General features: G+C 48.5%; 1 protein-coding gene across 4 annotated transcripts in view; it reads right to left on the reverse strand.

Moving 5' to 3' along the window:
• The window catches only part of EXOC3 (exocyst complex component 3), a 97,266-nt gene that overhangs the window by 67,525 nt on the left and 5,151 nt on the right, over nt 1-24,590 (reverse strand). For all 4 annotated transcript variants that reach the window (XM_081345337.1, XM_081345338.1, XM_081345340.1 and 1 more), the window contains exon 2: nt 1,679-1,835. In XM_081345337.1, the coding sequence (XP_081201463.1) occupies nt 1,679-1,822 (144 nt within the window). In that variant the 5' untranslated portion in view covers nt 1,823-1,835. The remainder of the gene's footprint in view (nt 1-1,678; nt 1,836-24,590) is intronic.

Here is a 24,590-nt window from a genome sequence, read left to right on the forward strand (position 1 = left end):
TCCTTATATATTTTAGCCTCCAGTCCCCTAATCATCTTTGTTGCTCTTCTCTGTACTCTTTTATCAACATCTTTTTTACATCGTGGTGACCATAACTGGATGCAGTATTCCAAGTGTGGCTTTACCAAAGCATTGTAAAGTGGTATTCACATGATCTTGATTCTATCCCTCTGTTAATGCAACCTAACACTGTGTTGGCTTTTTTGGGAACTGCAGCACACTGCTGGCTCATATTTAAGTGATTGTCAACTAGGACTCCAAGATCCCTCTCACAGTTGCTACTATTGAGCAAGGTACCACCTATACTATACCTGTACATTTGGTTTTTCTTGCCTAAATGTAGAACCTTACTTTTTTCACCATTGAATTTCATTTTGTTAGATAGCACCCAATGTTCAAGTCTGTCAAGATCCTTCTGCATTTTTATTCCTCTTTCTGTTAGCTATTTTTTCATTAATATAATATATAGAAGACAGGTCAATAATTTCCAAATACCGTAGATTTACTAGTTTTAAAAAAATGGGGGTGGGGCTGCTTCCCAAGGGGTGGGAACCAATATTGTAGCAATGTATTAATCAGTATTCAATTAGCAGAATATGTATATGGGTGTTGATGTTTTTTTCTTTTCTTTTTTTTATTTACTTTTTTAACATCTTCTTGTCCTTTTTTGGATTTTAACTTTCTTTTCAATAAAATAAAAAATAGAATGAAACAAAAGAAGTCTGCTAATCACTAACAAGAAGTCAATGGATATACATGAATAGAAGCTCACTTAAATGGCATTATTTCATTTACTTTATCAAAATTATTTTTTCAATATATTTCTTTATATTTAGTAAATATATTTTCAAAATATATTACAATGCTTTAAAAACCCTTTATAGACATTTTCCCATATAAATGTTACTTCACTATAGATTTATTAAATGTACATGCAAGATTTTCTAGCATTCTGCATATTAAATCTGCCACAGAAATTAAATGTAAATTTATATTTTTGTACATTTTGATTTGTATTTAATTTGCACTTCAGTTAATATCTGAATACTTTTCCCCCTAAAATGAAAAGATATATAAGCATAAGAAAGATCAGTGGGAATGCTATGTGATTAGAAAAGGACTTGAAGCAAGATACTATACGGGGAGAGAAGGAAGTGATTAAAGGAGTTTGAAGTTTAAACAAAATCAGCAAGCGCAAAGAGCCTGTTCCTCAATTGCAAAAAGAAATTGAATTTATAAATAATAATTTATAAATAATATATAAATAATATATAAAATCTTAACTAATATATGGCTTAATGAACTAGAATCCATTCACATCCAGGTATATTTTAAAATTATAATCTTATTCTCTTTGATCTAAGCAAAATCTCCTTTAATTTCAATTATTAGATTTTCCCCATGTTATTTATTTAAATAAATAAATTATTTATTAATTAATTAAACAGTTAATTTTACATGAATTTGCAATTTAATTATTTCTTTTATTTTTAATTAATTTTAATTATAATAATTTCTGTCTTAACTTTTGTAATTCTAACTGTGCAATTCTAATTTATTGTGATACATAACATAAAAGGATTATGAACGGTACTTTATAGATTAGTGCTGTGGTTAGACAACAGCTACAGCACTATATACACAGAAATTCAACACTATCAAAAATATGATTCTATACCTTCAGTCGTGCTTCTACTGATGCTTTCTTACGGCCTTCTCTTCTACGGTATTGTTCCACTTTATCTAACTGGTCTGGTCGCTGAAGCATCCCAGCTACCCTTTGTACAGCTGTTGCAACTGCTTCCCTGTCAGTCTCCTCCATCTTAAAGCAAAGCCTGAAAATACAGATGCATACATAACTTAAAATAATGGTGAATGGATTCATAAAATCTTTATAAATTACCCATCAACACAGAGTTAGAATTATTGCATCTATTTACAGGACAAGCCACAATCTTAAAAATAAAAAATATACTACTATATCTACTTAATTATAGCAACAGAAACAATTACTATGCAACATAACAAAAATATCAGTGATAAAGTAAAGGTAATGAGATTTCAGAAGCAAGAACCATAATTTTATTGATTTGCTGGGTCTTAGATTATATTAAAGGGACACGGTGGCTCAGTGGGTTAGGACGCTGAGCTTGTCGATCAGAAGGTCGGCAGTTTGGCGGGTCGAATCCCGAGTGCCGTGTAACAGAGTGAGCGCCTGTTACCCGTCCCAGCTTCTGCCAACCTAGCAGTTCGAAAGCACGTAAAAATGCAAGTAGAAAAATAGGGACCACTACGGTGGGAAGGTAACAGCGTTCCGTGCGCCTTTGGCGTCCAGTCATGCCGGCCACATGACCACGGAGATGTCCTCGGACAAGCGCTGGCTCTTCGGCTTTGAAACAGAGATGAGCACCGGCCCCTAGAGTCGGAAACGACTAGCACGCGTGTGCAGGGGAACCTTTACCTTTACCTTAGATTATATTATGGTGCTTGTTTGATATGGTTAAAAGATTGGATAACTTTAAAAAAAATTCAAGGCTATTAGACTTTGAAGGTTTTGACTTGAGATTTGGGTGGTACGCCTATTTGTGGTATGACAAAGTAAATGTTAACCCTGGTTTTAAGATTCATGCTATTAGGCAATCAATTGCATGTGTATGGTGGAAGTATAAGAGAAGATTAGCTGATAAAGTGCCACTTTGGCTATCACCTCATGAAGCACTATATAAAACAGAGATGATTTCGGAATGTAAATGGATGACATATCGAGAGTTACTGATATTTGAAAAAGAAGGATTTAAGATAAATACAAAAGGGCAACTAGTAAGTTGAAGGATTTGCTTGTTTATTTATTACAGAATTTTTGAAAGATTTAAATTTAAATTTGATAAAAGTTTTGTTTTCACAGGAACTAAATTTGAATTGAATGTTAACTTATACTCTGACCACTTGATTTCTAAAGTGGTTACTTAAAATGTTATTTAAGATGAACCTAGAAGATGAATATGTTAAAGAGTGTATTGTAAAATGGGCAAAATATTTTAAGTATAATATGCTAGATAAAAGGGAGAATGTATGGACAAATGGACTAAAAATTCACATTAAATTATAGTTTGAAAGAAAACTTTCAAACTTTCATTGGTACTTGACCCCAGGTAGACTAATGAAAATGTATAAAGAGATTGCTAAGTGCTGGAAATGTAATCAAAATCCAGGTTCATTTTATCATATGTGGTAGTCTTGCAAATATGTGAAAACATACTGGATAACAATTAAAATGCAAAAAAATTTTAAGATACAAATATTAATGAAACATGAAGCTTTTATTTTAGGTATAAGCCAATTGAAAAACAATTTGGGGTGCTACTCCTTCATGTGGTGACTGTTGGGAGGATTGTACATGCCAGCCTTGGTGGAGCAGTGGGCTAATGCCTCCTTAAGTAACACCAGCTGCCTGCAATTAGTGCAGGTTCGCATCCCACCAGGCTCAAGGTTGACTCAGCCTTCCATCCTTCCGAGGTAGGTAAAATGAGGACCCAGATTGTTGGGGGCAATTAAGCTGACTTTGTAATAATGCCGCTTGGGGTGTGTGTGAAAGCCCTAATAAGCAGGCATATACATAGAATGAAGGCTACTGCTAAGCTTGTAAGCCGCCCTGAGTCTTCGGAGAAGGGCGGGATATAAATGGAATTAAAATAAAATAAATAAATAAATAAACACTGAAAAGAAAGAGTTGCCAAATGTTGAAGAATGGATTTTGAAATTGACTGAACTAGCAGAGATGATGAAATTAACTGCTTTGATTAGAGATAATGGACTAGACAGTTTTATAAGAGACTGGAAATCATTTGTAGACCTTCTACGCGCTTAATATAATGGATAGTTAACCATCTGTGATTATATATAGTAAATATACATATACACACATACACACACAAACATACAAAAGGGGAAGACAATTGACTGCTTTTTCTTTTCTTTTCGCACCCAGTCAGGGTGGAATCTACATGTTATATGTTAAATTTAATTGATCATTTTTTCTTCCTTTTTTGTACACTTTCTTTGCTTTGTTTTGTTAAGATTAAATGTGCGCTTTTGTTTTGTTTCATTTTGTTTGTTTTATTATTTTGTATTTTATTCTCTATGATAAAACAATAAATAAATATTTAAAAAATCTTGGCTGGATGTTATGATTTTCCTCAATAGCAATAAATTATAATCTGTTGTATATAATAAATTTTCACATGTACAGTACCTGAATGTTATCTTGCACTATCCCCATCCCAGTCTCTCCAGAGATCACCAACAAGTGCAACCAATAACCAGGCCTGAATCCTGACTGGAAGGAATCCAGATAATCTGTTTCATGCAGAACTCTCTGAAGTTGCCAAGCAACAGGGTGAACTAGAGGCAATAGTACACAAGGGTGGATATAACATGGTTGGCATTACAGAAACCTGGTGGGACAAAACCCATGACTGGAATGTACTGACGGATGGATACAAATTGTTCAAAAGAAATAGATATACAAAAGGAGGAGGAGTAGTTGCATTATATGTAAAAGAACACTACATATCTACAGAAATGCACATGATCAAAGATAAAATCCCTCCAGAATGTATATGGGTCAATATAAAAGGGAAAAAAGTGGCATTACTATAGGTGTATATTACAGCCCACACAACCAATCAGAAGAAATAGATGAACTCTTTGCCAACCAATTAACAAACATATGTAGGAAGCATACCACAGTAGTAATGGGAGACTTCAACTATTTAAATATCAACTGGGAAACAAACTCTGTGAGTGGGAGATCAAACAGATTCTTAAACAACCCAGCCGACAACTTTAATCATCCAAAAGGTGGAGGAGGGAACTAGAAGTAAAGCTATACTGGACCTAATTCTTACTAATAGAGAAGAATTGATAGAGGGAGTTGAAGTTGCCGAAACCTTGGGTGAAAGTGACCACCTCAAACTGAAATTCAATATAATGCGAACACAAGCAGTAGAAAATAATTCAACCGGTGTTTTAAACTTCAAAACAGCTGATTTTAACAAACTCAGAGAGAACCTAGAAAAGATTCCATGGATGAAAATCCTAAATGGGAAAACAAGAAGCATGGGAAACTCTGAAAAATATGATCATAAAAGCCCAGTCCAGCACAATACTACTGAAAAAGAAAAACAAGAAATTGAAGAAGAAACCTGCACAAAAGAAGAAACCTGCACAACAAGGCTGCACAAAAATCTCTCTGACAAACTGAAAGACAAAAAGGACAAGTACAAAAATGGAAAGAGGGACACATAAATAAGACTGATTATCAGTAGACAGCCAGAACATGCAAAGATGAAGTCAGGAAAGCAAAGGCTCAGAATGAACAAAGAGTTGCAACAGAAATCAAGGACAATAAAAAAAGTTTCTTTTAACATATTAATAACAAGAAAAAAGTCAAGGAAACTGTAAGTCCACTAAAGAGAATAGATGGCAAGGAAGTAGACAGGCAGTAGGGAGAAAGCAGAGCTGCTTAACTCATTCTTTGCATCAGTCTTCACACAAAAAGAAATTATAGCTCAACATACTAAAAAAAACTACTGCAAAAGACAAACTAGAAACAAAAATTAAGCAAGAAAATGGTAAGAGAACACCTATCCAGCCTTGATGAATATAAATCACTGGAACCTGACAGATTATGTCCCAGAGTTATGAAGGAACTGGCAAATGTTATCTCAGAACCATTGCACCATATCTTTCAAACTCTAGTGACAGTGGAGTTGGTGTGGCGGTCTGGACATCTATCTTCTTCTGATTCAAGATCCTCCTATTAATCATGGGTCTGCCCTGCTGGACTCTCATAGACAACTATGGCTCGGTTACACTACTCTAGCACGGATTTATTTGCTCTCAGGGGTATCCCCCCTTCCTGGGAGCGACCCGCCTGTTTTTTTATTTCTCCTCTTGATGACGGGCCCAACTATTTGGACCCCGAGAGATAGCTGGGCAGGGACAGGAGCCTCCTTTCCAAATTTAACAAGAGGCCCCTGGTGTGTTTTTTAGCTAAATGTTTTGTGGGGTTAGGGAGGGGGGTGGGTTTACAGGTTCGGTTGGAAACTAGGGGGGTTCCACCAACCGTTTCTCAGACCAGGTCGGGGACTGATCGCGCCGTGGTGGGGGTTGGGCTGGGGGCCTATGGGGCCCCGGAGCGGGGTGTGGGATTGCCTATTCCCACGGCGGTAGGGAATGGTCGCAGGTGTATGAACAGAGGGCCACATCAATATCCGGGAGTGCGTCCCCGCTGTCTTCAAGCGGTGATGCGCTCCGACCCTCTGATTTCGGCCCGTGGTACCGGGAGCGAGGATGAGCAGCCACCTGAGCTCAGGCTCATGTATTTTAATGCCAGGTCCGTTATGAATAAAGCACCTCTCATTCGTGAGCTGATTGAGGAGGAGCATGCGGACCTGGCTTGCATTACGTAGACCTGGTTGGGCCCAGAGGGCGGGGTCCCCCTGGTTGATCTTAGCCCATCAGGCTTCCGGGTGCTGCACCAGCCTCGGGCTCAGGGTAGGGGCGGTGGAGTGGCAGTTGTTGTGAGGGAGACCTTATGTCCGCAGGAGGCCACCATAGTCCAGATAGTCAGGTGTGAGTCCCTCCTCCTGAGATGTGGCCCTAGAGCTCAGTTGGGTTTGCTGCTGGTGTACGTTTCGCCTAGTCGCGTAGCAGCAGCCCTGCCTGAGCTTCTCGATATCCTCTCAGGTTTGGTGGTTGAGTTCCCCAAGCTTATAGTTTTGGGAGACTTCAACCTACCATCCCTGGGGGGATCATCTGAGTTAGCTTGGGAGTTCATGGCTTCCATGACGGCCATGGACCTGATGCAGGTTATTCAGGGCCCAACTCATGGGGGGGTCACACGCTCGATCTGGTTTTTCTATCCGGACAGTGGTTAGATGATCTCAGGGGGGTTCCCCAATTATTACACCCCTGTCATGGACCGATCATCATCTCCTGCGGTTGGTCTTCCGTTTTGCCACTCCCTGTCGTGGGGTTGCTGAGCCAATAAAATAGTTCCGTCCTAGGTGCCTGATGGACCCTGAGCGTTTCCAGACGGCGCTTGGGGCCCCACCTGCCTCCTTTGCTCACAGCTCGGTCGATGCCCTAATGGAAGCCTGGGAAAGGGCAGCCACAGAGGCACTCGACCAAGTTGTACCCATGCGGCCCTTGACCCGGCGCAGATCCCAATGGGCTCCATGGTTCTCCATGGAGCTCCGGGAGATGAAGCGTCGGAGATGGGGCCTAGAGAGCTGTTGGAGATCCAGCCGATCCGAATCCGACCGGTTACGACTAAGGTCATTTACGAGAACCTATCTCGCGGCGATGAGGGTGGCAAGGTCTAACCACTTTGCCACCCTCATCGCGTCCGCAGATAATCGCCCGGCCGCCCTGTTTAGAGTAACTCGCTGTCTCCTTAATCAGGAGGTGAGGGAGGAACCCTTGCAGGGTCGAGCCGAGGAGTTTAGTCGATTTCTGTCGGACAAAATCGCTTGGATCCGGACCGGTCTGGACTCCGACTGGGCAGAGTCTGACGATGAGGATACGGGCAGCCTTGTCGATTTAATCTGGGAAGAGTTCGACCCTGTAACTCCTGAAGAAGTGGACAAGATCATGGGGAAGCTGAGCTCCACCACGTGTTTGTTGGACCCGTGTCCCTCCTGGCTGACTTATGCGGCCCGGGATGGGACACGAGGCTGGCTCCAGGCAGTGATTACTGCCTCTTTGAGTGAGGGTAGTTTTCCCGCCGCCTTGAAGGAGGCGGTGGTGAGACCCCTCCTCAAGAAGCCTGCCTTGGACCCAGCAATATTAAACAACTATCGTCCGGTCTCCAACCTTCGCTTTCTGGCGAAGGTTGTTGAGAGCGTGGTGGCGCAGCAGCTCCCTTTGTTTTTGGATGAAGCTGATTATCTAGACCCGTATCAATCGGGTTTCAGGCCCGGGTACAGCACGGAGACGGCATTGGTCGCACTGGTGAATGATCTCTGGCGGGCTCGGGACAGGGGCTGCTCCTCTGTCCTAGTCCTTTTAGACCTCTCAGCGGCTTTTGATACCATCGACCATGGTATCCTGCTGCGACGTCTCAGGGGGTTAGGAGTGGGAGGCACAGTTCTTCAGTGGTTCTCCTCCTACCTTCTGGGACGCTCGCAGTCGGTGTTGGCAGGGGGGAAGAGATCGACCTTGAGACCTCTCATTTGTGGAGTTCCTCAGGGATCGGTTCTCTCGCCTCTCCTGTTCAACATCTATATGAAGCCGCTGGGTGAGATCATTCGTGGTTTCGGAGTTGGGTATCATCAATATGCCGATGATACCCAGCTTTTCATTTCGACCCTGAACCACCCCAGTGATGCCCTCGACGTGATGTCCCGTTGCCTGGAGGCGGTCCGGGTCTGGATGGGGAGGAAGAGGCTTCAACTCAACCCTGACAAGACTGAGTGGCTGTTCGTGCCGGCATCCCGGGAAATTCCAATTATCCCATCTCTGGCCATGGGGGGTGAGCTATTAACCCCCGTAGATAGGGCACGCAACTTGGGGGTCCTTCTAGATTCACAGCTCTCCTTAGAAGAGCATATTGGAGCTGTGACTAGGGGGGCCTTTGCCCAGGTTCACCTGGTGCGCCAGTTGCAACCCTATCTAGACCGGGATGCCTTACGTACAGTCACTCATGCGCTCGTGACTTCTCGTCTAGACTACTGTAATGCTCTCTACATGGGGCTGCCCTTGAAGTCCACTCGGAGGCTCCAACTGGTGCAGAATGCAGCCGTGAGAGTTGTGCTGGGAGTTTCCCGATACTCCCATGTTACACCTTTGCTCCGCGAGCTGCATTGGCTGCCGGTTGTCCTCCGGGTGAGATTCAAGGTGTTAGTAATGATGTCGGGCCTCGGGAGCCCGACACTCGAAGGGGGGCCCCTCCACCCCCCCGGCGCACCCTGCCTTCCTCCCGCCGACCTCACCAGGCTCCATGGCGGCTCGGAAGGTTCTGGGACCCGCGCCGCCACTCCCGCCGCCTCCGGACGCGCCGCGGCTGCTGACCTCGCCCGGCGGCGCGTCTGCACACAGCTCCCCGGCTCGGAAGGCTCCGGGACCCGCGCCGCCTCTCCTGCCGCCTCCGGACGCGCCGCGGCTGCTGACCTCGCCCGGCGGCACGTCTGCGCACGGCTCCCCGGCTCGGAAGGCTCCGGGACCCGCGCCGCCTCTCCTGCCGCCTCCGGACGCGCCGCGGCTGCTGACCTCGCCCGGCGGCGCGTCTGCGCACGGCTCCCCGGCTCGGAAGGCTCCGGGACTCGCGCCGCCACTTCTGCCACCTCCGGACGCGCCGCGGCTGCTGTCCTCGACCGGTGGCGCGTTTGCGCAAGGTTCCCCGGCCTGCGGCTTGCCCGGTGGAGGCTCGGGTCGGCTTAGCGTCTCAGCGGCCTGGGAGGCTTCGAGAGCTTCGGCCTCACAGCGGACTGCTTCAGAGACTCCGCCGTTGCGGCTGTCTCCTCTGGCCGACGCCATGCCTGCGCAGGACTGTGTGGTTCGGGAGCTGGCGACGCCATTAGGGGATGGGTCCCTCCCCGCTGCGGTGACCGGGTGGCTGGGGGCCTCGGGCGTGGATGGCGAGAGGGGGGTTCGGAGTTGGGCGCGGCAGGGAGTGGTTGAGGGGGAGGTGCACGGTGGCGGCAACACATGGGAGGGGGCTTACCTGCCTGGGCGACGGGCGAAAGGCCTTGTAGGGGAGGGGTGGGGAAGTTATAGAGAGTGGGAGGGCGGGGGCGTGTTTGGGTGGAGTATGGGTGGGGTTTTTGGGTGTGTATATAATAGCATTGGCTGCAGGTAGCGGCCAACGCTGGCTTTGTTTCTTGTTGCGGCTGTTGCCCTGAAGAATAAAGTGCTTCTAGACCGCAGCGGAAGTCTCTCGTTCCTGTGTTCGGCACCTGCCCTGCTTGTTGCAGGACGAGGTTTGACAGAAAGCCAGCGTTTCCATAGCACTGCGGCCTTACTGCCTTTCTGCTGTGTTCCGTTTGTGCGCCATGGCAGAGGGTTTGCAAGGGGCCGTTTTGGAGACTGGATCGGAGGAGGCTGACGTGGCCGGGGCGGAGGCGACATCCCCTGCGGAGAGGGACTTGGAGGACGCCCAGCCAGCTGTGCGGCCTAAAGTGCGGGAAGTGCCACCAGCAGACCCTGCGGTGGAGTCCCAGGGTGCTAGTAGCCAGACCCTGGGGGGGGAGTGGTGGCTGAGCTCGATCCTGGGGCGCATGGGGCTCGAGCAAGGACGAACGGGCCTGCCCGGTGGGGCTCCACTGGGTTGGAGGGAGCGTCGGCTGACCGATGACAACGGCGAGGAATACAGCTATTCAACTGCACCGGGGAGCCAGACTATGGACATGCTGCGCGATAGGTTTGGAGGAGTTGGGGCACGTGACGGTGGTTCCTGGGTGGCCATGGGCCCTGAAGAAGACACGGGACAGTGGTCTCTTGGGGAGGCACCCAGTCAGCCAGCGACGTCCCGTTTCCGACTGGCCAGCCCGAAGTTCAAGGTGCCTGGGGAGGGTGGCGTTCGGGCCCCATCCACGCGAGCACAAGGAGGGCGTGATGCATGGCCAACGCCTGACCGAGGCCCTGGACGTCCGGCACCCAGGTCGGTGGGGGTGTCCCAGGCTCAGACCCGTCCACCTGTTGGGCATTGGGGTCCGGGTGTGGTGTGGGGACCCCCACCGCTCACCATAACCTATGGTGGGCATCCCGACCGCCTGGCTATGTTCCTAGGTCAGGTGATTAACCATCTGGACGGGTATGCCCAGGCCTATACATCACAGTGGGCGATGGTGGTGGCGGTCACCGCGTGCCTTCAGGGAGAGGCTGCCACCTGGGCAGCGGACCTTTACAGTGACCACGCCCGTGAACTCGGGGACGTGGGGCTGTTCCTGGAAGCCCTGCGCATCCGCTTCGAGGATGTTTCCCGCATACATCGTGCGGAAGCTGGAGTTTTAGCCATCAGGCAGCGAGGACGGCCAGCAGAGGAGTACGTGCACGAGTTCCGCAGGGTTGCGGGCAGGTTGCGCTTGTGGCCCGAGCGCTTGCTGGTGCACCACTTCCGGGCCGGCCTTGATGGAGCTCTCCGGCGGGCATGTGTGGTGCGGGGGGTTCCTGCACGGCTTCAGGATTGGTTCCGGGTGGCGGTGGAGCTGGATATTGGGTTGCAGGACACCCGGGGCAGGCCAGTAGTGGGCCCTGGAGCCTGGAGGGCCCCGGAGGGGCCGAAGACCGAGAACCGGAAGCCTGGGCCGGCGGTGACACAACCCGGCCCCCTACCGGCGCCCCGTCCAACAATCCGCTGCTTCCGATGCGACCAACCGGGCCACCGGGCAGTGGACTGCCCGTTACCTCCGCCACGGCCAGGGCCCAACCCTCCGGTGGCGCGGGTCCCGACCCCCAGGAGAGCTGCGGAACGCTCCAGAACAGCGTACCGGGTGGCCGACAAGACACCCCGAACATCGACACCGGTGCGTCCAGTGGGCCCGGCGGATGGACGGACTGACACATCCGATGGGTCTGAGGATCACGAGTACGAGGAGGACCCGATGGTAAGTGCTCCGGTGTGCCCTTTTGTGCTGCCTGTGGCATTGATAAGCCCACGAACAGGCGAGAGGAGGGAGTGTAAGGCTTTGATTGATACAGGCAGCACGCGCTGCCTTATCAGCCTGGTGATGGCAAGGGAGGCCGGTATCCCCCTCCAGCGGCTCCCCAAACCTCTCCGGTTCCAGCAGGTGGACGGGTCCCTTTTGGGTGGAGCACCCATTACGCGTGTAACGGCACCGGTGAGAATGGAATTGGGTACACACTGGGAGGCTCTCCGGTTTGTCGTGGTGCCGTCCATGACGGAGGCGGTCATCCTGGGGCTTACGTGGTTGGACAGGTGGGGCCCCACGGTTTGGTGGGAGGGGGGGTGCCGACACCTTCGTCTCGGGACAGGGCCCCAGCCTCCTGCAAAGCATTCCTTCATGGGTCCGGAGGGGATCGGTGGGCCAGAGGGGGCCGCGGGGGTGGGAGCTGGGCTTGAGACACAGGTGCCACGGGAGTACAGCGATCTCGCAGATGTCTTCGATGAGAAGGAGTGTGATGCCTTGCCACCCCACCGCCCCACGGACTGCGCTATCGAACTGGAGCCAGGGGCAAAACTGCCGAAACCCCGCATGTACGCAATGGCACCCCGGGAGATGCAGGAGCTTCGCCAATACATAGACAAGAACCTGCGGAGGGGGTTCATCCAGCCCGCCCGGTCTAAGATGGCGGCCCCTGTCCTGTTCAGGGAGAAGAAAGATGGGACCCTAAGACTGTGCGTTGATTATCGGGGGGTTAACGCGGTATGTGTAGAGCACTTGTACCCCCTCCCTTTGGTGAAGGACCTTTTAGCTCATTTGGCTACGGGCCGGGTGTTCACCAAGTTAGACCTCAGGGAGGCGTACTACCGTGTCCGGATTAAAGCTGGCGATGAATGGAAGACGGCTTTCAATTGCCCGTTGGGGAGCTTTCAGTTCAGGGTAATGCCGTTTGGACTGCAAGGAGCCCCCGCGGTCTTCATGCAGTTGATTAACCAAGTCCTGCATGATCATTTGTACCGGGGGGTCCTAGTCTATCTTGATGACATCCTCATATATACGTCAACGCTGGAGGAGCATGTCGCCTTAGTTCGGAGTGTGCTGACCAAGCTGAGGGACGCCCAGTTATATGTGAAGCTCTCTAAATGTGAGTTTCACAAGCCCCGGCTGGACTATTTGGGATATCGGGTGTCCTCCAACGGGGTGGAGATGGACCCGGGGAAGGTGGAAGCTATCCAACAGTGGCAGGCCCCACGGACCCGGAAACAGTTGCAGAGCTTCCTGGGCTTCGCTAACTTTTATCGTCAATTTATTCCACATTTCGCTTCCATTGCCCTGCCGCTCACAGATCTACTGCGGACAAAACAAATGGCAACATTGCCGCGGCCAGGGCAGAAGCTAGCGTGGACCACTACATGCCAGCAGGCTTTTGAGACGCTCAAGGCACAGTTTGCTAAGGAGCCCGTCCTGCGACACCCGAACCCAGACCTGCCCTACGTAGTACAGGCTGATGCGAGCGACGTGGCTGTTGGGGCTGTCCTTCTGCAACGGCATGCGATGGGAGAACTGCGGCCCTGCGCTTACGCCTCCAAGAAGCTGACGACCGCGGAGAGGGCTTGGGCTATCTGGGAGAAAGAGGCCTTCGCGGTCCGCAGGGCCTTGGGGACTTGGAGACACCCTCTGGAGGGGGCTAGCCAGGAGTTCGAGGTTTGGACGGACCATAAAAACCTGGAAGCCCTGCAAACACCCCGCCGTCTGTCCCCGAAACACGTACGGTGGGCCCAGTACTTTCAGCGCTTCCGGTTCCGTCTCAAGTATGTGCCCAGGGGTAGGAATTTCCTGGCGGACGCCTTGTCTCGGCTACCACAATATGACTGTCGGAAAGAGGAGGTAGTACAGGCACTGGTACCGCCGCCCCGCCCGGTGGAGGAGGCGGAGCACAGGGCCAACGCCGTGACAGACGGCTTCCTGCGGACCTGTAAGGGAGCATTGGCGACTGATGAATGGATGCAGGCGCACCCCGACATCCTCTCGTTGCGGGACGGCCTAGCTTGGCACGGGGTCAGGCTGTATGTGCCTGCGGCGGCACGGGACCAAGCGCTCTATCAATGCCATGACGCCAGGCAGGCAGGTCATTACGGGTTCGTGAAAACCCTGCATCTGGCCCGCTGCCAGTTCTGGTGGCCAACCATGAGGCGAGACATTGAGAGCTACGTGCAGAAGTGCCGCATTTGCGCAACCACCAAGCCCTCTACTAATAAACCGGCAGGCCTTCTGCAACAGGTGGCAGACCCCGTACGACCTTGGCAGGACATTGCCATGGACTTTGTGGTCGAGCTACCGGAAAGCAGGGGATATAACGTTTTGTGGACAGTAGTAGACTTGTTCTCGAAACAAGCCCACTTTATCCCCTGCAAGGGGTTGCCTTCAGCCCGTCGGCTGGCCTGGCTGTTTGTCCAACACATTTATCGTCTCCACGGGGTGCCACGACGTATCATCTCCGACCGTGGGGTACAGTTCACGGCCCGGTTCTGGAGGGATTTCGTGCGTTATATCGGAGCAACACAGGGCCTGAGCTCGGCGTACCACCCAAGCACAAATGGAGCTGCGGAACGTGCAAACGCGGCGGTGGAGCGATACCTGCATTGTTATGTTTCATACCAACAGTCTGAATGGGTGGACCTGCTATCCTTCGCGGAAGTAGCCTACAACAACGCAGTGCATAGCAGCACCGGGTTCTCCCCCTTTAAAGTGGTCTCTGGTTACGAGTTCGTTCCTATCGCGGGGTGCGACCAGGGGACCCCGGCATCCTGCACACCTGGGGAGTGGATGCACCGGTTGGAGGAGGTGTGGGGGATAGCTAAGAAGGCGTTAGAGCGAGCTGCAGGGTCATACAAAGAGCAGGCAGACAGGAAGAGACGGCCGTTTGCACCTCCTAAAGTAGGTGATCTTGTCTACCTCTCCACGAAATACCTGCGGCTACAGGTGTCATGTAGAAAGCTAGGGCCCAAATATCTCGGACCCTTCCGGGTTATACAGGTAGTAAATCCTGTCACCGTCAGACTCCGGCTACCCCCCCTACTTGGAAAGATACACCCCGTCTTCCACAGTAGCCTGCTGAAGCCTGCTACAACCGCCTCTGTGGCGGTGGGGGAGGGCGGCCCAGGGCCGGTACACGGCAACCACTATGAGGTACAGGAGATCCTGGACTCCCGGAAACGGAGGGTGCGGGTGCAATACTTGGTGCTCTGGAAGGGGTACCCCATGGAGGAGGCCACCTGGGTACGGGATGGGGATGTGTGCGCACCACGCCTTCTCCGCGCTTTCCACCGGAAATACCCGGGGAAGCCGGGGGGGACCCAGGGGAGGACTGCTGGTCATGTTACAGACTGCTCACCTCTCTCTCCTTGCATTCCAGGTGGGCCCCTGGTAGAGGGGGTAGCATGTCGGGCCTCGGGAGCCCGACACTCGAAGGGGGGCCCCTCCACCCCCCCGGCGCACCCTGCCTTCCTCCCGCCGACCTCACCAGGCTCCATGGCGGCTCGGAAGGTTCTGGGACCCACACCGCCACTCCCGCCGCCTCCGGACGCGCCGCGGCTGCTGACCTCGCCCGGCGGCGCGTCTGCACACGGCTCCCCAGCTCGGAAGGCTCCGGGACCCGCGCCGCCTCTCCTGCCGCCTCCGGACGCGCCGCGGCTGCTGACCTCGCCCGGCGGCGCGTCTGCACACGGCTCCCCGGCTCGGAAGGCTCCGGGACCCGTGCCGCCTCTCCTGCTGCCTCCGGACGCGCCGCGGCTGCTGACCTCGCCTGGCGGCGCGTCTGCGCACGGCTCCCCGGCTCGGAAGGCTCCGGGACTCGCACCGCCACTTCTGCCGCCTCCGGACGCGCCGCGGCTGCTGTCCTCGCCCGGCGGCGCGTTTGCGCAAGGTTCCCCGGCCTGCGGCTTGCCCGGTGGAGGCTCGGGTCGGCTTAGCGTCTCGGCGGCCTGGGAGGCTTCGAGAGCTTCGGCCTCGCAGCGGACTGCTTCAGAGACTCCGCCGTTGCGGCTGTCTCCTCTGGCCGACGCCATGCCTGCGCAGGACTGTGTGGTTCGGGAGCTGGCGACGCCATTAGGGGATGGGTCCCTCCCCGCTGCGGTGACCGGGTGGCTGGGGGCCTCGGGCGTGGATGGCGAGACGGGGGTTCGGAGTTGGGCGCGGCAGGGAGTGGTTGAGGGGGAGGTGCACGGTGGCGGCAACACATGGGAGGGGGCTTACCTGCCTGGGCGACGGGCGAAAGGCCTTGTAGGGGAGGGGTGGGGAAGTTATAGAGAGTGGGAGGGCGGGGGCGTGTTTGGGTGGAGTATGGGTGGGGTTTTTGGGTGTGTATATAATAGCGTTGGCTGCAGGTAGCGGCCAACACTGGCTTTGTTTCTTGTTGCGGCTGTTGCCCTGAAGAATAAAGTGCTTCTAGACCGCAGCGGAAGTCTCTCGTTCCTGTGTTCGGCACCTGCCCTGCTTGTTGCAGGACGAGGTTTGACAAATGACTTACAAAGCCCTACATGGCATGGGTCCGGGTTATCTACGGCAACACCTGCGGCCGGCGTCAACTTCCCTCTGTCCAGTGCGCTCCCACAGAGAGGGCCTCCTCAGGGTGCCTCCGATCAAAGAATGTCGATTGATGGCCCCCAGGGGGAGAGCGTTCTCTGTGGGCGCGCCAGACCTATGGAACCGCTTGCCGGTTGAGCTCCGGACGGCCCCCGACCTTCGCTCCTTCCGGCGCGATCTAAAAACGTATCTATTTGAGCAGTCTGACCTGGTCTGATGGGTTAGGGTTGGGGTTTTAATATATCTTAATTATTGTTTTAACTTTGGGCATTTATTTATTTAATTCGCTTTTAACTTTTGTATCCTGTTTTTTGTATTTATTGCCCTGTACACCGCCCTGAGTCCTTCGGGAGAAGGGCGGTATAAAAATGTAATAAATAAATAAATAAAAATCCTGGAGCACCGGAGAAGTACCTGAGGATTGGAAAAGGGCTGATGTGGACCTCTGGTTTTGTGCTGTAGTATGCGGCCGCAGGATAATGAAGCTCTGCTCCCCATAGCCAGTTTCGCCCTGCCAGAGGCACCTTAAATGAGTCTGAAGTTGCCGTGAACAGGTGCCCATGAAGGAGGGTCACTCCGTTGATCACAAAATGATGGCAGTCATTTCATTTGATCCAGGGGAAGCCCTCCAACTAGATAGGAGAAAGGCTAGCTGTACATCAGCGTCTAGCCCAAGCTACTTGCAGCCAAAGTCCAAGAGCACGAACCAGAACATCAGTGAACAGTGTGCTTGGAACGGGTGAGAGTATCGATCTTCTCTCTTCTATCTTTTAACTGAATCCTTGGAAAAGACCCCCAAAGCAAGAAAACCTCTGAAAGCGAAGGGAGGGGACTATATCTCCACTCCCTCATAGATAGAAGCGGCAAATTAATACTAAGGGGGAAACAAATATATTGAAATGAAATTTAAAATACTACAGTCTGGAGAAATCTAGAAACTAAAAAAATTGTTAAGACTATACCCTAAAGGGTTTTGATAAAATTATATAAAAATATATAACAATAATAACTTTTTGTCTGAAAAAACTGGAAAATAAACAACTACTGACACCTAGTGAAGAATCACAGCACAGAAGACTAATAACAATGACTCAGAAATTGGCAGGACACCCAGAAACAAAGAATAATCTGTTCCCTTGAATTTTAAATAACCTTCAAGAATACAGCTGCAAACAAAGAAAGAGATGAATGAACAAATGAATGAATGAATGAACCTTTATTGTCAAAGTACAACCATGTATACATTGAGATTGGCTGAGCCTCCCTTCGTGCCCCCCCAACTCACAGTGACAACAAACCCTCCATCTTATTACACCATGTGAGCTAATTGCACAACACACTGGCCTCACAAGTCAGTCATACATAAAATTATAAAATTATTTCCTGTTCAACAACCTAACAGCCCATGGATAAAAGCTGTTCTTCAGCCTATTGGTATGGCTGGCTATACTCCTATATCTCCTACCCGATGGTAGGAGAGTAAAGAGTAAAGAGCCAGCCATAAGATTAAAAAGTGTCTGAAAGAAAAAATACCTGGACTATTGTCTAAATCTAAGAATTGTTTACAGAATAAGAAAAACTTTGGCTCTTGGTTAATCTTTTAGAGAAGAATTTACAGGAAGGACTTAAGTTGGCTAAACATATTGAATTGAAACTTTGACTGATTGCTAATTGACCCATGAATAAAAAAACTGTTGATATTGTGTTCTTTCTCCCAGAAATGCTCTGTGTCTTTCATCAAAATCCTGTGCCTTCCACACTGAATCCAATCAATATCTTGTATTATTCCAATTGATTAGAATCCCTTCTGACACCAGCCATCTAAAATATACTCCTTTTGCAATCAGCTTTGTAGTCAAAAAATAATATTGTCTTCGAGTATCCCTTATTCTCTTGGGAATCTGCTTCAACACTACTATTTCTTTACCTTTATCTTGTAATGGGTCATCTCTGACTCTTCTCAATATCTCATCCCTTGTTTTCTTCATAAATATTACATGGACTTCTCTGGGCAATTTGTGTTTCCTTACATAGCTTGAATTCATTCTAAATATTTCATTTACTTCTTGCTGAATCTCCAATCTTTCAATTTTTAGGGCCTCTGTTAATAGATTAATAATCACTTCTACTATATCTTCCTCTTTATCTTCAGGTATGTTCTGGAATCTTAAGTAGTGTACAGCTTTCTCCATTTCCAAGGCAGTAACCACTCCTTCTAAGTTCTGATTTGCTTGTTCTAATCTTTCATTCTCTGCCATTAGTACTTCAATTTTTTTCCAGTATCTTCTGATTGGTCTTCCACCTTCTGAATTCTTTGTTCATTTTTAAGAATCAATTAAGAAACTATTACTAACATGGGAAAAAATGTAAGATCTATTTGAAAATTCCAGGATGGCTCTCAACAATGGAAGCATTTGTATATCCAAATCTAGTCAGTCTCGATAAAATATGGACATATAAAGATATTCTAAATTCTGAAGGGAACTTAAAATCTAGACAAGAGATGGAAAATCAGGGCATCGATTTAACATGATGGTCACATTTACAAATGCAAGTGAGATATGATAAAGATATTAAACAATATGGATTTTACAAAGGGCAGACTATATTTGACCAGACATTACTAACTTCTGATGAAAAGTTAATTAAAAATGTACAATTTCTTATTAAATCTGAAAATGGAAGATGAAAGGTAAAAGAAACAATGATGGTATGGGCAAAGAATTTTGGATATAGTAGATTTAGAGAAGTGGCAAAGTCTGTGGGAAAGAAACTATAAATTGACAATGTCAGCCTCCTATAAAGAAAACCTATACAGAATGTTTTATAGATGGCACTTGCCACCAACAAGATTAGCAAAAGTGTTTAAAAATATGTCAGAGAAATGTTGGAAATGTAAGCATAAGCCACGTACTTATTATCATATGTGGTGGACATGTGAGAAAGCAAGGAGATATTGGATAAAAATTCAGACTTGGTTAGAAAAAATGTTAGAGAAACACAGATTATAAACCTGAATTTTTTTTATTAGCTATAATGCCAGAAAAACATGATAAACAAAGCACATACCGTATATACTTGAGTATAAGCCGACTCGAGTATAAGCCGAGACCCCCTAATTTTACCCCAAAAAACTGAAAAAAGTTATTGACTCGAGTATAAGCCGAGTATAAGTATAAGCTTGGCCCCTTCTTAGCAACATATCTATATTCTGTGCCACGACGAGCCGCTCGTTGACTCTGGCAGCATCCCGGAGCTGGCTCGGCCGCGGTTCGCAGGGTCCGCTCATCAGGCTGCCAGGCTTCCTGGCAGCACATCCCGCAGGGAAGGTCTGCTAGGGAGGCGGCAGTCAAGCGTTGTTTCCCTCCTCGTGCGTGTGTGTGTGTGTGTGAGTGAGACCTGCGGGAACGGCTGGTAGAGGTGGCGGCAGTCCGGCGTTTCCCCCCCTCATGCATGCGTGCGTGTGTCAGACCCGCGGTAATGGCTGGTAAGGAAGCGGCGTCCCCCCCCCTCCTGTGTGTCGGGCCCACGGGGCTTGACACACAGAGAAACGCAAATGCCGGACTGCCGCCACCTTTACTAGCCATTCCTGCGGGTCTGACACACACACACACACACACACACGCACGAGGGGGAGAAACAACGCTGGACTGCCGCCACCTCTGCCAGCCCTGCAAGCCTCTGCCGCGGCAGAGGCTTGCAGGGCTGGCAGAGGTGGCGGCAGTCCAGCGTTGTTTCTCCCCCTCGTGCGTGCGTGTGTGTGTCAGACCCACGGGAATGGCTGGTAGGGAAGCGGCATTCCGGCATTCCCCCCCTTCCTGTGTGTCGGGCCCACGGGGCTTGACACACAGAGAAACGCAAATGCCGGACTGCCGCCACCTTTACTAGCCATTCCTGCGGGTCTGACACACACACACACACACACGCACGAGGGGGAGAAACAACGCTGGACTGCCGCCACCTCTGCCAGCCCTGCAAGCCTCTGCCGCTTCTCCAACGTGGAGATTTCCAGAGGTATTGGACTTCCAAGGAGACGCAGACTGCAGGGCAAGTCGGCCGAGTGCCTTGGCGACATTCCGGCAAGGCAAAAAGCACAAAGGGGGCAGGGGTCCCTCAGGCCGGCTGGGGAGGGGGAAAGCGCGTGCTCTCGCCTGGCTTAACCCAGTTCCATTTTGCAAGGCAAAAAGGAGCCGGGAGAGGGAAGCAGGGAGGAGCTCTCCGCCCACCCTCTCTCCCGCCTTTCATTCCCCGCGTTGAACAGCGCGAGTACACACGCTATGTGACTGGAGACGCATCCCTCCCTCCGGCCAGCTTGTTCTGCTCTCGCTCCATCCGTACAAAACAACTGTTATCCAGCTTTATTTACTCCTGCCCGAGCCAGCAGGGCTTACGTTCTCCTCTTCTCCCCCTCCCCCTCCCCCTCACTGGAGCGCTGCCTGCTGCCTTTATTCCCCCCCGCCCGCTCCGCAGAACAAAGGAATGTGAGGCGCCGAGGCAGTGCCCTCCAGCCAGCCCCTTCCAGCGCGCGCGCTTCTCGCCCAGTCATAACAACCAACGCCTTAAGGACTGCTGCGAGTCCTCCGGCTCCCTTCTCCGGTCGCCGCGGCCGCCGTTGCCCTCCGCCCCGGCAGAGGCTTGCAGGGCTGGCAGAGGTGGCGGCAGTCCAGCGTTGTTTCTCCCCTCGTGGGTGTGTGTGTGTGTGTGTGTGTGTGTGTGTGTCAGACCCGCAGGAATGGCTAGTAAAGGGGGCGGCAGTCCGGCATTTGCGTTTGTCTGTGTGTCAAGCCCCGTGGGCCCGACACACAGGAAGGGGGGGAATGCCGGAATGCCGCTTCCCTACCAGCCATTCCCGTGGGTCTGACACACACACGCACGCACGAGGGGGAGAAACAACGCTGGACTGCCGCCACCTCTGCCAGCCCTGCAAGCCTCTGCCGCCGGCAGAGGCTTGCAGAGATGGTGGCAGTCCAGCGTTGTTTCTCCCCCTCGTGCGTGTGTGTGTGTCAGACCCGCAGGAATGGCTAGTAAAGGTGGCGGCAGTCCGGCATTTGCGTTTCTCTGTGTGTCAAGCCCCGCGGGCTCGACACACAGGAAGGGGGGAATGCCGGAATGCTGCTTCCCTACCAGCCATTCCTGTGGGTCTGACACACACACGCACGCACGAGGGGGAGAAACAACGCTGGACTGCTGCCACCTCTACCAGCTCTGCAAGGCTCTGCCGCTCCCTTCTCTCAGCAGCCTGACCCGAACGAAGGGACAGTTCTTTTTTTGTTCACTGGAGTATAAGCCGAAGTGGATTTTTCAGCCCAAAAGTGGGCTGAAAAATTCGGCTTATACTCAAGTATATACGGTACTTGATTTTACATGTGATAACAGCAGCAAGAATTATATTTGCACAATACTGGAAGAACGAAGAAACAGCGCCAGAAGAAGAAATAATTTAAAAAATATTACACTGTGCGGAAAAGGACAGACTTACTTTAAGGTTGAAAGAAAAAGAAGAAACAGAATATTTTCAAACTTGGGGCCTATTTTATCAATGATTAGAGAAAAGGTTTAGGGATTAAGAATTTAATTTGTATTAGTGAATAAGATACTCAGAGAACACATTTTGTTGAATGATTACTATTGAATTCTGTTTTAAAAAAATCAATAAAACTTTATTTAAAACTGTTGAAGAGGGGGAGACAACATGGATATTGTACACCTATCAAAAAATGACAGAACACCACATTCAATATTTACCTCTGAAGCATTTACTGTGGAACATCAAAGACCTCCAGAAGCAATATTTCAAGGCAAAATAAATATTTTCCAAGAGGAAATGTATGCAATGGTACAACAAATCAAATGACAATAGATTTAAACCATGAGGAAATCAAAAGCAACTTTGATGACATAAATAAGCACATTTCTAACTTAAATCTACAATCAAAAGACACCCAGAAAATGACGATGAATGAACAATTCAAATCAGAGAACAGAACACAAATTAGAAGAACATGATCAAATCAATGAAGCTACAAATGAAAAGAACTACAATTTAATGCAAACAAGAAAATTTTTACAAGACTTTGATATAACAACAAAAATGGAATGGATTATAAAATTCCCAGGAGAATCATCAGTTTGGGAGACAGAATGTATATATATATATATATATTTAATTCCATTTATATCCCGCCCTTCTCCGAAGACTCAGGGCGGCTTACAAGCTTAGCAGTAGCCTTCATTCTATGTATATGCCTGCTTATTAGGGCTTTCACACACCCCCAAGCGGCATTATTACAAAGTCAGCTTAATTGCCCCCAACAATCTGGGTCCTCATTTTACCTACCTCGGAAGGATGGAAGGCTGAGTCAACCTTGAGCCTGGTGGGATGCGAACCTGCACTAATTGCAGGCAGCTGGTGTTACTTAAGGAGGCATTAGCCCACTGCTCCACCAAGGCTATTTTACCTATTTTATCTTCTTTATTCCCAACAATACTTACAAAAACACATGAACAGCCGGGTAAGCAGAATATATCAACTTGGAAAACTACTCGGCAAAAGAAGGCTAGAGGTTTCAAGAGATTTGACTCACCCTACCAGATGGAGTATTACATGAGCAAACACTTGTTTGAATATGGTTAAAAGAACAGAGAACTTTGAACATAAAGGGATCCTATAACAAGAGGGATAAGAGATTTAAGTAATATAGTATGTTTTACAAAATATGAAATGAAAAAATATTGGGATGATGTAACTTTTATAAATATAAGTTAAATATAAGCTGATCAGAAAGGATGTTATACGCAGATGCTATAAGATAGATAAAAAGTACAGCATTTTTATAATGCATGAAATATGAAAATATCGGGATAGTGTACTTAAATGAAAAAAATTGGATATTTAGATGACTAGCATTGAGAAAATCATGACTTATAAATGGATTGAATATAAGGGGGAAATTAAGCTTAAACAAAAATCATGAAAACAGGATGCATGGTGAACTAATGAGATGATTTTTGTAAGAATAATATAAGCTGATAAAAATGTTATACATAGATGTTATCATTAACTGTACAAATATGAAAAAAGGTATATTTAATCATTTATATATTGAAAATATTAAGTATTATATTTGTTTAAGGTTGAAGGAGGAGAATACAATTAGGAGAAGGGAAGATTAAAGAAATATATTAATATACTAATAATGGAATTATCAAAACCAATTATTATTGACTAATTAATTATTATTGATTTTTTAAAAATATATACATAAACCAAGACAACACACTACACCAGGCACTGGAGATTGTTATTGTAAAAAAAATCAATAAAATATTTTTTTTAAAAAGGAAATGGACTGATGTGGTTCCCATCTTCAAGAATGGGGGGAAAAACAGACCCAGGAAACTACAGACCAATCAGTCTAACATCAATATCTGGGAAGATCCTGGAAAAAATAATCAAAAAACAGATATGCGAGAAACTAGAAGCAAAGAAAATTATAACTAGTAACCAGCACAGGTTTGTTAAAAACAGATCATGCCAAACCAATCTTATATTAGTACACCAGCGAAACACTGTGGACATAGTATGCTTAGATTTCAGTAAGGCATTTGACAAAGTAGACCACAGCCTGCTGCTTAGTAAGCTGGAAAAAGGTGGAATAATAGGCAACATCACCACCAGATGGCTGACATCCACATGGAGAGAAGTAAGCAGTGGGGTACCACAAGGCTCCATCTTAGGTCCGGTACTCTTTAATATTTTCATTAATGACTTAGATGAGGGAATAGAAGGGGAACTCAAATTTGCAGATGACATTAAACTGGCAGGAATAGCCAACATCCCAGAAGACAAGCTCAGAATCTAAAAAGATTTTGACAAACTTGAACAATGGGCTCTATCCAACAAAATGAATTTTAATGTGGAAAAAAGCAAAGTTTTACATTTAGGCAGGAAAAATCAAAGGTATAAGTACAGATTAGGTGAGACCTGGCTCAAAAACAGTAACTGTGAGAGGGCTATTGGATCACTTGACTATGAGTCAGCAGTGTGCAGCAGCAACCAAAAAAGCTAATACAATTCTGGATTGTAATAAACAGGCATAGAATCAAGATCACGCGAAGTATTAGTACCACTTTATAAAACCCTAGTAAGACGACGCCTGGAATAATGCAACCAATTTTGGTCACCATACTACCAAAAAAAAAAAAAGTTGAGACTTTGGAAAAAGTTCAGAGAAGAGCAACTAAGATGATCCAAGGCCTGGATTCTAAAACACATGAAGAACGGCTGCAGGACTTGGATTTGGCTAGTCTAAAAAAAAAAGAGAGAAACAGGGGTGACATGATAGCAGTATTCCAGTATTCGAGGGGCTGCCACAAAGA

Source organism: Vipera berus, assembly GCF_964194415.1.
Source record: "Vipera berus genome assembly, chromosome: Z".
In the NCBI taxonomy this organism is placed as follows: domain Eukaryota; kingdom Metazoa; phylum Chordata; class Lepidosauria; order Squamata; family Viperidae; genus Vipera; species Vipera berus.